The sequence below is a fragment of the Pteropus medius genome, unplaced genomic scaffold, assembly GCF_902729225.1.
Source record: "Pteropus medius unplaced genomic scaffold, Ma_sr-lr_union100, whole genome shotgun sequence".
Taxonomy (NCBI): Eukaryota; Metazoa; Chordata; class Mammalia; order Chiroptera; family Pteropodidae; genus Pteropus; species Pteropus medius.
The window spans coordinates 921,214-934,633 of NW_024340847.1; the positions used below are offsets into that span (position 1 = coordinate 921,214).

Below are 13,420 nucleotides of genomic sequence, written 5' to 3' on the forward strand. Positions count from 1 at the left end.
GCCTGCCTCCCGGCTCAGCACCCCAAGGAGGGCGAGCAAGAACCCTAGTTTGCGCCTCCGAGTCTTCAAACCCTGTCGCTGTCACCTCCCGGCCGGCGCGGCTCGCTACCCCGGGCTGTTTAGGACCCCGCGGCGCAGGGGCGGGGCGGCGGGCGGCCAGGACGGTGACAGGTGCGCCCCTTGGCCAATGGCGGGGCCGCTGCCCCTCCTCGCGCCCCCGCCGCGCGCGCCAATCGGCGGCCGCGCTGCGCTTCAAGTGCGCGGAGGGGCGCGGGTCCCCACCTCGGCGCCAGCGGCCTCGGCGCGGTCGCCTGAGGGCTGCAGCGCGGAGAGCCGGGCTCCCGGCCCCGGCGCCCGAGCACCCGCGTGGGAGTGTGTGCGAGCGCGTGCGAGCGCGTGTGAGCGCGGCCGGGGCGGGGCCCGCACGCGGGAGGCTCCGGGCTCTCCGGCGGAGTTTCCGGCGGCGACTTTGATGATCGGCAAATAATCACCACAGTGCGGAGCCCGGGGCTTGCCACGCCACGCACCGTCTCCGCGAGCCCGCACGCGGCCGCGCCAGCCTCCGCCCGGCCCCGCTCGCCGGCCCCTAACGAGCCGATGGAAAAATCCAAAAATTTCCGCATCGACGCGCTGCTGGCCGTGGACCCCCCGCGCGCGGCCTCGGCGCAGACCGCGCCGCTGGCCCTGGTCACGTCGCTCGCGGCCGCCGCCTCTGGCCCCGGCGGCGGCGGCGGCGGGACGAGCAGCGGGGCGAGCGGCAGCTGCAGCCCCGCGTCCTCGGAGCCGCCCGTAGCGCCCGCCGACCGCCTGCGCGCCGAGAGCCCGTCGCCGCCGCGCCTGCTGGCCGCGCACTGCGCGCTGCTGCCCAAGCCCGGCTTCCTGGGCGCGGGCGGCGCGGGCGGCGGGCCCGGGGGACCCCACCACCACGCGCACCCGGGCGCCGCCGCCGCCGCTGCCGCCGCCGCCGCCGCCGCCGCCGGGGGCCTGGCGCTGGGGCTGCACCCGGGGGGCGCGCAGGGCGGCGCGGGCCTCCAGGCGCAAGCGGCGCTCTACGGTCACCCGGTCTACGGCTACTCGGCGGCGGCGGCGGCGGCGGCCGCGCTGGCCGGCCAGCACCCGGCGCTCTCCTACTCGTATCCGCAGGTGCAGGGCGCGCACCCCGCGCACCCCGCCGACCCCATCAAGCTGGGCGCCGGCACCTTCCAGCTGGACCAGTGGCTGCGTGCGTCCACCGCGGGCATGATCCTGCCCAAGATGCCCGACTTTAACTGTGAGTACCGCGCAGCCCGCGGGCCCGGGAGGGCCTCGCGCATCCGCTCCCGCCTCCCGCCTCTCGCTCTCTGCGGTGGAAGCGCCGCGAAGCCGCCTCGGCTCCGCCCGCGGCCTGCGAGGGCTCCCTTTGGCAGCGGATTATTAAAATGGCCACGCGCGAGCCTTGCCTTCTCTTTCTGTTTTAACGGGACGGGCAGCTGGAGGTGTGGGACTGAGATCTAATGATTAACCGGCAGGCGAGTGGACAAGGCAGTGGGGGAAGGAGAGCCGAAGGGAGCCCGAGGCAGGTGGCCTGGGGACCGGAGGCCACTGAACGAGGCGCGTAGCCCAGGGAAACAGGTTTGACTCGGATCCCGCATTCTGGGATCCGGAGAGTACCCGGGGCCCTCGCAGGAGAGGGAGAGATCGGGGAGCAGCCAGAGAGAAATGAGTTCCAAGAGGCCCAGGGCTTCAAGGCCACAGCCGCGGCGACCTCCTGGCCGCTGGCGGCCGCTGGAACGGCGTTGAGTCCAGGGTGCGTAGCCCAGAAGGCGGCTGGCCTGACTTGAGCCTATGGGTGGCCCTGCAGGCAGGGAGATGTGCCTCCGTCAGGAACCCCACCCCGGAACTCTCAGCAGCAGGGGCTCCTACCCAGACTGGGGGGCGCCCAATACAGTACCAAACCCTCCCCCAGTAGAAGCAAGGGAGGGCCAGCCACCCCCAACCGCAGGGCAGTGGATGCGGACAGCCTGCTCCACACCCAGGTGGGACACTCTGCAGAGGCCTGGGCCGCTGGGGCTTTCCCGCAGCGGGCAGGGGGTCCCGTCAGAGGAGGAGCATGAGGCTTTATGCTTCTAGCGCCCAACACCCAAACAAAGAGACCCCATTGTTTCCGTCTGGGTGGGTTTGTTTAGTTTAGACTGACGAGATGCAGGCAAAAGAGGAAAAAGCCAAAGAAGAAACTGAAATAAACACTTGCCGGGATTCAGATTCCTCTGCTAGAAGCCACAGTTGTGACTAAACAGAGAAAAACTAGGACCCCGGAGGGCCGGAGGGGTCACGGGCTGGTGAGAAAATCCCAGCTTGGGCACTGTGTGCTGAGGCCACCACCTTGGTCCCTTCCCAGGCCCCTTCCCCGCTCAGCTCTCAGCTCCCGAGGCCCTAGTGGCTACTCATCCCTTCTCATTGGAGAGTCACCCCCTCCGGAGCCCCGACAAAGAAGAGGCAAAGCCCGCTCCCATCTCTCAATTGGGGTGGGCGGGGAAGGTGCTGCCACTTCAGACACTGCCGAACCTGCTAATCTGGGCCAGCCAGACCCTGGGCCCCTTCCAGGTCCGCCACCGAGCCCAGTGCCGTCTCTCTGATGGAAAGCCAGCCCAGGACTTCTCGCTATGACCTGAGTTTCCCAGAGCCGGGGACGCTCCCTCTCCCACTGTGTGTGAGCGGTTTCCGCACTAGCCTCCCCTGGGTGCTGGGTCCCCGGCCACCTGGGTCATTTCTCGGGCCTGCGTGGAGCCCACGGTTGGCTCAGGGAATCCATTAAAGCCACGTCCCCTTGCCAGCACGCTTCGCCCGTCTCTGGCTCCTAATCTCGACCCAGAGGGAGCAGAGCGAACACGCAGAGGGCTGCAGGGCCGGGGAGGAATGTGGGGCCCCGGGCGCAGTGAACAGGCGAGGGCGCGGGACGTGTTTCCAGCAGCCCCCCTGTGTCGGAAAACCTGTTCGGGTCCTTTAATTGGGATGGCATTTCCCAAATGGTCCCTTCGGAGCCAGCGTTTTAATTAAAGTTCTAATGTATTGTCAAGTTGGGAATTCGGGGCCTTGTTTAACTAAAGCGGGGGGCGTGGGCCTTCCCATAGAGCAAATTGCCCATCTCTGGGGAGCCGGGCGCGGCCTCTTTTCTTCTCTCCCCTTTTCTTTTATTGTCTAAGGCTTGTCGGGCTCCTGGGAAATCAAGGGAAGTCTAGTTCTGAGGTCATAAAATTCTCTGTGATGTAACCGTGTGAAATTATGTAAATAAAGGGGGAGCCCTCCTCGAATGTATGGAACGTGGAGGCCCTTCTGAGGCCTTTCCTTTGCATAAGGAGAATTGTCCCCGAAAAGGCCTGCGGGCTCCCCAGGCTTTGCCCCTCTGTCCCCTGGGCTGGGCTGGTCGTCAAGAACATTTCAGATGGGCGAGGGTCTCTGATGAATACACGTTTAGGCCCAGGACTTTGTCCCTCTCCTTCCTTCCTTCCTTCCCTTTTTCCTTGTCTCTTTTTGTGCTCAGAGGCAGCGCTGCCAAAGCCACACAGCCCCTCGCTGGGTGGGAAGAAGCGGTGATCCCAGAACCTGTCTGGATCTGGGCCTGAGTCCGGGAAGGGTGCGAGGGAGGTGGGAGGTGGCTTGCCACTCCCGATTCTGCTTCAGGCCTTTGTCAACCTTTCTCCCAGCGCCCAGCGAGGTGGAGGGGGCGGGCCTGGCTGACATGCTCTCTTTAATCGGGACACCCAGGCCCTGTGGGAGATAGAAAGACTTGGTCCCATGAAACCCACCTGGCCTCTGGGGCCTCCTGTTGCCCACGCAGCCCTTGGGGAGGGGTCGAGGACTCTGAGGGAAGTATAGGGACCCTGCCACCTTCCCGAAGAGGCGGTGGGAGGTGGGGTGGGACCCGCGGAAGACTGAGCGTTCACAGCCTCACGGCCCTGCACCCGCAGCCCAGGCGCAGTCCAGCCTCCTGGGGAAGTGCCGCCGGCCACGCACGGCCTTCACCAGCCAGCAGCTGCTGGAGCTGGAGCACCAGTTCAAGCTCAACAAGTACCTGTCCCGGCCCAAGCGCTTCGAGGTGGCCACATCGCTGATGCTCACCGAGACCCAGGTGAGCTGCACCTCAGCCCCCCCCCACACACATCTCAACGCACCGCGTTCTCCAGAGGACACGGTCACCTCTGCACTCCTGGCCCTCCGCCGCCCTGAGCACCTGGAGCTGTGCCCTTTCCACCTTTGGGGTGCGGATTAATATCGGGGAGTTCGCATGTCCCCGCCAGGGTTCACAGACCCGCCTACGGGTCTGATGCCCGTAGGCGCGAGGCCCAGGAATCTGCATTTTAATGACCCCGCCCCCACCCCACTCTGAAGCAGGTGATCCTGGGGCCACTTTTGAGAAATTTTGATCCAGAGAGGCGGGGACACCTTGGCATGCACAGCCACGGACCGAGCTGCCCAGGTCCTCAGTCCCCGGTCCTCGCTCCGCAGACGGAGCGTTCGCGCTGTGCAGAAAGGCCGGGGAGGTGGGGTCCTGGTCCCAGCCCCCAGGATCCCCTCCCGTCCCGGGTTTGGGGACAGGATGGGGAGCTGCACCCTTGGGGCTTCTGCTTCCTCCGGTCTGGACCCCGCCCCGGAGCAGGGGCAGGGGCAGGTGCGGGAGCCGGGGCCTCGGAAGGACGCGCCGGAAGGTGGCGGCGTCTCACGCCCGCTTGTGCCCGCAGGTGAAGATCTGGTTCCAGAACCGGCGGATGAAGTGGAAACGCAGCAAAAAGGCCAAAGAGCAGGCGGCGCAGGAGGCGGAGAAGCAGAGGGGCGGTGGGGGCGCGGGCAGGGCCGGCGCCGACGACAAGGGCGACGAGGAGCTGCTGGGGCCGCCTGCGCCCGCGGACAAGGGCAGCGGACGCCGTCTGCGGGACTTGAGGGACAGTGACCCCGAGGAGGAGGAGGAGGACGACGACGATGACGACCACTTCGCCTACAGCAACGGTGCCAGCACGCACGCGGCCTGCTCCGACTGCTCCTCCGGGGCCGAGTCGCCGCCGCCGCGGCCTGGGCACCAGCCCCCGCCCCAGTAGGGCCCCGGCCGGCCGCGGACACGGACGCGGGTCCCAGCTCATCCTGGGGGCTGCCCGTTTGGGCCACAGCACCGGTCTGCTCGTCAAGGGACACAGGGAGGCCCAGCGAGTTCCGATTTGAAGTGCTGTTCTTTTACATTTAATTTCGGTCAGTGTCGGGGAGGTATTGGTGACAGCAGCCTACCCCACACGGACAGCCTCCCGGCCCCTCTCCCCTGAAGGAGAAAGCGAGAACCTGCAGTGTTAACGGACCTCAGAGCTTGAAACCGTCTCTGGAAACGCCATTCTGCTGAGTATTGAAAAAAAAAATAAGTTTTGTGTATCTTACGTGGAAAAAACTTTGTCATGAGCATTCAAACTGCTGGAAATCTCAAAGCTGTACTGTCTTTATTTTTGTACATTGTATTTATATATAAAAAGAAACGTCTACTTATGCATGCTAAATTATTATTTAGCTTCTCCCATCGCCCACGATGGAATGTAAAATAAATTGGTTTTTTACTGGATGAGAGTGCAAATCTCTTGGGGCGGAGGGAGCTATGAAAGCGGGCTTTGCTGTTTTTGTTGTTGAAACGATGGAGGTGTGTGTTCACAATTGACAGCAGAAGGTGACAATCAGAATCGCAGAGGGGTGTCGGGACCACCTCCTTTCTGGGTGCTGAGCTGTGCCGGGAACTTGATCCTGCTGCTGCGGAGTCGCAGGTGCGAAGTATTGGTAAAAAGTACCTGAGGCCAGGTGTGCACGCGTGTCTGGGAGCCTGGCTCACATCTGTCCCGGATTCTGAACCCCAGGAGAGGGATTCTGGACTCAGAGTGTTTATTTTCCTGTTTCCTTGAGGGTCTCCTTGCTCGGCTGGCGCTCCGGAAGTGAAAACGCATTATTTGAATGTTTCAGAAAATAAGCTTCAATTGGCTACACTCGACTGGCATGTGGGGTCCGTGTGGCCCGGGTGTCCCTCAAACAGGTTTCCCCGATGGCCTCAAAGAACGTGGTGCTTCTCACTCCTCGGCTCAGCCCCTGTCCCCAGCGCAGAACCTCCCAGCGCTGGCCGGGAACGGATTTCTGGGATCTGGGCAGATGCCCGCGAGGACAGCAGTGGGCGACAAGAACGCTTCTCGGCCAGGCTGCAATGGCTTTGGGTTAATAACGCTCGGCAGCGCGCACCATCAATCAATCACCCGCGGCCGAGCCAGGCCCGCGCCATGTGCTGCACACATGCCGGCCTCGCCCCCCACCCGCGGCCGAGCCGGGCCTCTGCCGGCAGGAGGAAGGCGGTGATGCGGCGACACTGCTTCTTCCTCCCCCCTGTGCCTTCTCCTTCTGGTTCGCACTCGCCGGGTCACCTGGGCGCGGGGTGAGCGGCCCCTCCCCCGCTCCTCCCCGCCGCTCCCAGCTGATAAACGAGTTCAGATGAGCCGGGCCGCGCGGGTGAGCGGGCCGCTCCCCCCCCAGCTCCGCCGGGGCGAGATTAATATCCTCCCTGGCAGCTCATTATCACCCCGGGCCCCTTCCATAAAATCCAAGCTCAGCCAAGGCCGGGGGCGCGGCCGGAGGAACCCCGCAGGAGCAGCTGTTGGGCGCGGGCCGGGCCTCCTGGGGTCCAAAGGTGCTTTGGGGGAAAGGGATTAGATCTGCAACCGGTGGGACGGCCAGAGGGCCCCAGGCAGGGGCTGGGAAGACTAGGGCGCCAGGGTGCGTGGGGAGCGGGGAGAGACGCGCCATTCGGGGTTAAAAGCAATCTGCAGTCGTGTGTATCCGAGTTTAATTCCTAACACATTGGTGAGTTCAGCCTGAAGCGATCTCTTCCCCCCGCTGGCTCCACATCTGGGCTTCGTTCCCCGCCCCCCTGCTCAGACCGCCGGTGCTGGCGGCACCCCCACCGCAACGCTGGGCAACTGGGGGACCCGGGGGACCTGGTGGGGGGGGACATCCGGCCTCTGCGTCGGACCTCAGGCCAAGGCGCGCGTTCTGTCCCCCCGCCCCGGCGACAGAGCCGCTCTCTCTACGGCGAGGGGCAGAGGGGCTTGATTGCTGTGCCCCTCATCGTGGCCTGCAGGGGAGCCAGGCCGGGCTTGGCGCGGGGACTTGGCGGCCCGGAAGGCCACACCGCGCGCGGCCCCAGCAGCTCCAGCCAGCGGCTTAATCATGGCGGAATTTATCTCGCTAATAAATTTAATGATCAATTCGTTCTTGTCACAGTAGCTCTTCCTCAAATCAATTATAGCAAATTTAAATATAATCACTGGCTCGTCCTCACCCAACTGGGCATGGCAGCAATTCATTCGGAGTGAGAAGAGCCGCCAGGCCCCGCTCCGCCCGCCTTGCGCGCGCCCCGGACCCGCCTCCGAGCGACCCCGCGCCCGGAGAAGCTCTGCAGCCTCGAGGACCCGGGGCCCAGCGCCCGAGGCAGGTCTCTGCAGCCCGAGCCCGGAGGCAGACAAGCCCAGTCTTCCCAGCGACCTCGTGGGACTCTGGCCGGGTCTCCCCCGCCCCGCCGTGCGACCCCGCAAGGACCCCCACCCGGGCCGGCCACGCGGGGCTCCTTCCCTACGCTGTCAAGGGAGCTTGTCCTCGGTCCCCAGAAAGGGGCTTGGCCGCGGGAGCAGAAGGGTGGGAAGAAAGCCCGCTTGGTGACAAAGAAGCTGACCTATACGCGTCCCTACTTCCCCCTCTCCGGAACAGCCCATGATCTCGGGTCCAGCCCTTGTGGAGCCCTGGCCCAGGGTCCGAGGCCCGAGGATTCTGAGAAGTGCAGAAAGGAATGTGCCTGTTCCTTCCAGCGGTCGGCCTTCCCCAACCGGGTGCCAGACCAAAGTCACTTGACAAAATCAGCTTAATAGACTTTCTATGACACCAAAAGCACAGACAACACAAACATTTTCTTTTAGAACAGTCGAGTGAAATTATATGAAATACTTCCGCACAGCAAAGGAAACGGCGACCTAGGAATGGGAGAAAGTATGTGCCAACCACGTATCTGAGAAGAGGTTAATATCCTCAATCTAAAGAACACACAACTCAACCAGGACAGAAATTCAATTTAAAAACAGGCAAAGGAAAAAAAAATAAAAGCAGGCAAAGGACTTGAACAGACATTTCTCTGAAGATACCCAAGTGACCCGCAGAAGGTGAAAGGGTGCTCAGCATCACTGATCGTCGGGGGGATGCAAATCATCGCACCTGTCAGGACGGTTATAAAAACAAAACAGAAAACGAGCGCCGGGAGCATGCGGAGAAACTGGACCCTCGTGCACTGTTACTGGGAATGGAAAGTGGTGTAGCCACTGTGGAAAACGGTATGGAGGTTGCCAAAAAAAAGCATTAGAATTACCACGTGACCCAGCAATCCTGCTTCTGAGCGTCTGTCCAGAATAATTAAAAACGGGATCTGGAAGAGATATTTGCGCCCCCATGCAAGCAACCTAAATGTCTGTCAACAGGTGCACAGATCAAGAAAAATGGAACACGCACGTAAAATGGAATATTACTCAGCCCTAAAAAAGGAATCCTGTTACGTGCTACGGTATGGGTGAACCTTGAGGACATTATGTCCCATCAAAGAAACCAGTCACGAAAATTCTGCACAATTCTACATATATGTTGAATCCAAAATACTCAGACTCAGAAACAGAAGGCAGACCGGCGGTGGCCAGCGGCTAGGAGGAGGGGGAAGGGGGCTGTCCATGGGTACAGATTCTGGTTTTGCAAAACGCAACAATTCTAGAGACCTGCTCCCCAGGACATGTATATAGTTAACGCTATTAAAACAGACAAATCTTCCTCCCCCCTCTGCCCTCCCTTCCCCTCCCCCTCCTAGCGATAGGGAAGACTTGCTGTGGAAAATCCAGATCACAGACAAGGCATCGGAAGGGAGCACCTGGCCCCCAGGCCCGGAGGCCCTGGGCAGCATGGCGTTCAGGGGGTCGAGGCTGTGGCTCCTGGTGCCTGCAGCCCATCCACCGTGCAGCAAGCGGTTTTCCTGGAGCACCTCCCAGGTTCGTGGGTAACTGACCCCTCCCCTCCCCCCCACCCCGCCCCTGGGGTGGAGGGCAGTTCCCAGTCCCTAGCCCGGTGACCAGGCGGGGACTGAGCTCCTTGGGTGGGCGTGGCCCCCAGGCACCGGAGGGGGCTGGGGAGCAGGCAGCTCAGGATGTGGGTGTCCTGGGGGGAGTGCTCATGCAGGACGTGGCCCCCAACCCCTGAATCAAAGTCCTGCACGCACTGTGCCCCCTCAATAAAACTAATCCCTCGGAGGCGCGACCTGCCGCAGGAATGCAGGGCTGCCGGGCTCCAGCCCGCAAGGGCAAATATGTTTTTCAGATTTGGTTTTTATGATCGGATTAAAGTTTATTTTCCATAATAGGGCACCTAATAAAACCCATAAAGCCGGGTCGGGCCTCCAGCTGGTGGCCTCGTTTAACACTTTCACTTCGTAAATCACTTTACAACGTGCCAGGTGTGTCCCAAACTGGAAGCCAACAAGAAACAGCCCCCAGCGCCCCCAACCCGAACACGTCCGCACCGCCCTTTGGAGCCCCAGCGAGTGGGGCTGGGGTCCCAGGTTGGGGTTTCAAAATCTGGGGTCCCGGGGCGTGTGGACCAGGGCGGGTCTCCAACCTCGCGGGAGGCGAGCCCCCAGCCCCGCCCCCGCCCCGCGCCCTCCCCCGTTCCCGCGAGGCAGGGGGACCCTCCCGAGAAGGTGGGGTGCCCCGCCCCGGCCCACTCGCGGCCCCGCGCCGACCCTGCATTCCGCGGCCCGCGCACCTGGCCGGCCCCCTTTGCCCCCAAATGTACACAAACAAGGTGTGGGACTCTCTGCGGCTCCTCCGGCCATTGTCCGCCAGCGCTAGGCAGGACAAAGGGTGCCCCCACCCCGGCGGCCGCGAGGGGTGGCGGGCGCGGTTTACTCAGCTGGGGGGAGGAACAAAGGCCGCCGCCTTATCTGGGGCGGGAGAGCGCGGGGTCAGGCCCCGGGCGAGGCGGAGGGGAGGGGACGCTGGGCTGGGGCCCCTCCGCCGGCCCACGGATGCGGCGACCTGTCAGCTCCGTGTGGCTCTGGCGCGTCCCCAGCTCGCCATCCCGGACCTCACAACCCGGCGCTTGGAAAGGGGTGCCCGAATCGCCCCTCCAGGACCTCGGGGTGCAGGGAGGGCCGCGGGCAGCGCGGCTCATCCACAGATGCCCAACGATGCCTGTGCTCGGTGGTTGGTTACCCCGTTTCTGTTCTAATATCTGTGATTTTCGTATGTTTTTTTAAAAATATTCCCGTTCGTTTTATGATTAATAACCTTTCTACAAGCAGAAAATGCCCTCCTCCGTGCTGTAATAACACCCTAAAGAAAAAGGAAAAGCAAAGAGGAACAAGCTTCCTTCTCGGCGGGAGTGCGGGCGGGAGAGACCCCACTGCCCCCTGCAAAGCCGTCCCCCTGCTGTCTGTCCTCCCCGCTGCCCGCACCCAAGCTCTTTCTAACAGGCCAGCGCTGTGACAGGAAACTCGCCGGGTATTTTTTAATGAATACATCTGTAAAGGAAATGCAAATTGGTTTTTTCTTTGGGTCTGCAACTTGTACTTCTTAACTTTTGCCACTCCGGTGGATTTGTCCTGGTGACAAATGCACTCTGGAGGGGTGCCATCTGAGTCCCGTATACCCTGGGATTAGGTACCTGTGTGACCCTGCAGCCTTTTCACCTGCAAAATAGATAACCATCCATGCATTCATTCATTCAACGGATCTTTTTAGAACACGTGCCACATGCTAGGTAGACACTGAGCATTGGGATACATTGTAAATAAAAGAGGCAAAAATCTCCATTCTCTGGAGTTACATTGTAGCAGGAAGAGAAAGACAGCGAATAATGAAAAATACGGGAATCCCAGGTGTGAAGTTGCACAAGCACGTAAGGTCGCGTGTCGGACTGCACATCATTGTAAGGTAAGTCCAAGGGAGGCAAGAGGTCTGAAGCATTTAGCACAGTCCTCAGTAATGGCGGCCGTCATCAGGGCGAGCAGCTGGGCTGTGGCACAGACCGCCTGCCTTTAAGCGGCTGGATGCGAGGAATTCGAATGTCCCTAACCCTTACGGTGGGATGACTCGTTTAGGAAACGGAATAGACAGGCGCATGTGGATGGTGGAGTGGGAACTCTGAGAAGCATATTACATGCATGATTTCTTTCTTTCCTCTTTTTATTGAGATATAATTCACACATAACATTGTATCAGTACCTGAGTGCACACCATCTTAATTTTAATAATTAAGCCACATATTTAAGACCGCTCTGGAAAATAAGAGAGAAAAACAACACTTTGACATTAAAAGATGCACTGCTGAGTTGAGAGACTCGGGGAGACTTCTGGAAGAGGGGCTCGGGCACAGCTCACACACCACCCAGTGCAGGATGCAGGCTGCTCATCTCCCCGCACGTTCAGTGACACCAGGCGCCCCGGCTCCCGCCTGGCGTCTTCGCGGTTCCCTTCGCACAGTGTCTTGGGTCCCTGCATTTGCTGGACTCATGTCATCCTGCTGTCCCTGGTCCCACCTATTGCTCCAGAGTAGATGTGAGCCTGTCCCGCCCCCGCCCCACAGACCCCCATGAAGTTACCGTGCCCACAGCAGAGGGCTGTGGACAAGGGCAGGGACCCTGAGCCCGGCTGCCTGGGCGGGCGTCCCGCCTCACCTGGAGTGTGGCCTCACCTGGAGTGTGGCCTCACCTGGAGTGAGTGTGGCCTCACCTGGAGTGTGGCCGAGGCAAGGTCCTTGACCTGCACCCGGGCATTTCTGTGTGTAAAGTGAGGACGCTTTCGGTTCCCAGCTATCAGTGAGCTGTGAGGGTTAGACATGGGACACTTATAACCTGCCAGGTGTCATATATGGGCTCTTGGGATGATCCACAAACAGATAGATACATACCCCCAACCACAGGTACCTCTCCAGACCCTCATGGCACACAGGGTGCCCACGGGCTCTGGCGAGGGGCTTGCAGTCGCCGTTCAGGCTGGTCTGGGAAGATGTGTTGGGAGGGAGTGGGGGGTGGGGAGCAGTCTTTGTAGATTCCTTGAGACTCTCAGGAACCCGAGGACAGGAGCCAGGAGGCAGAGGCACGGGTGAAATCCTGGCTCTGGCGCTTAGCAGCCAGGCGGCCTCGGGCAGGTGGCTTAACCGTCCTGTCAGATGGGAGCGGCAGCACCTGCACCAGGAGGCGACCCGCACAGCAGCCCCTCCTGCCGTCCCACCAGGAGTCCTGTGCCCTCTCGCCCGCTGCATCTCCTGTCACTCACTGCCGTCCCGGGCTTGCCCGAGGGTGACGTGTGCACCCCGGGCTGCACTAGCCCTGACTCTGGTCGGGTCACTTTTGGTGTCCACACCTGCACGACCACTTCCGGGGACTCCTGGGGAAGTGGGGAGAGTGCTGATTGCTTCCAGCGCAGCAGCCCCCCAGCACCGGTGCCCACTGGGTGTGTCCCGCGCTCTGTGCTTCACGCGGACGTGTATCCTGTTTGACCAATGGGGCATCTGAAACCGGGCCCGGCTGGAGCCCTGCAAAACGCTTGCACAAGTCGTCATGTGGAGAAGCACCGCCCGCTGGCTGGACGCTGGATGCTCAGGCTGCTGACCTGCGGCCACAGAGAAAGCCCCACCGAGTCTCGCCCAAAGCACCGACCCACAGAAAGATGAGCTGGTCAACGCTGCTTTAGGCCACTGCATTAGGTGTGGCTTGTTGCAAAGAAAAAGCTACTGGACCGTTGCATGATGCTTGACACACACCAGCTTCCCAAGCCAAGCCACACGAGGGCACGAGGGAGCTCTGGCCCACTGCCTGCTGCCTGGACGCCTGCCTTACCGACTCAGGTGCCACTTACTGAGGGACTCGGAGTGCCAAGTGCCGGCCCCTGGACAGAGAGCAGAGAGCTGTGCCGCGGGCCTCGGAGTTGAGCAGGTGGCAGGCGGGTTCCCCAGGAGGAGAGATCCACGAAGCCCCGTCCGTGTCGATAACCAGGCTTCTTTCTCACCGGAGAGTGCGTCGCCTCCCGCGCTTGCCCGTTAGCTGCTGCCATGCGAGGGTCACGTCAGCTGTCCCGTCGGTGAGGGGTGCTACGAACCGACTCGTTGCCTTACGCGTTGGCGAGAGCTCACAGCGCGGGCCCTCGCACTGGCCCCTGCATTTCTCGGGGAAGCTCGAACCAGCAGCTCACAGACAGGACATCCTCCGAGAGCCTCTGGACTGAAAAGGCATCTTCCCTGGCCAGCGTCAGTTTAAACAACACGACACGGGCATCGAAACACGTTGTTCTCTGCTAAGTTCAAAACCAGAAATACAGGCCGATTCAGTTCTCAGACGCCCTCCCCT

The 13,420-nt window shown here is 61.6% G+C and overlaps 1 protein-coding gene across 1 annotated transcript; it reads left to right on the top strand.

Moving 5' to 3' along the window:
• Positions 1 to 273: 273 nt before the first annotated feature.
• On the top strand, positions 274 to 5,578 carry MNX1 (motor neuron and pancreas homeobox 1). The gene is made up of 3 exons (XM_039837060.1): positions 274 to 1,270; positions 3,948 to 4,108; positions 4,719 to 5,578. The coding sequence occupies exons 1-3, from the start codon at positions 598 to 600 to the stop codon at positions 5,070 to 5,072; spliced, it is 1,188 nt and encodes a 395-aa protein (XP_039692994.1). The 5' UTR covers positions 274 to 597; the 3' UTR covers positions 5,073 to 5,578.
• Positions 5,579 to 13,420: the final 7,842 nt, after the last annotated feature.

Coding starts and splice junctions, on each gene's coding strand:
- MNX1 (XM_039837060.1), top strand. CDS start 598: ATGGAAAAATCCAAAAATTTCCGCATCGACGCGCTGCTGGCCGTGGAC. Junction 1,271..3,947: donor CAAGATGCCCGACTTTAACT/GTGAGTACCGCG, acceptor CTGCACCCGCAG/CCCAGGCGCAGTCCAGCCTC. Junction 4,109..4,718: donor TGATGCTCACCGAGACCCAG/GTGAGCTGCACC, acceptor TTGTGCCCGCAG/GTGAAGATCTGGTTCCAGAA.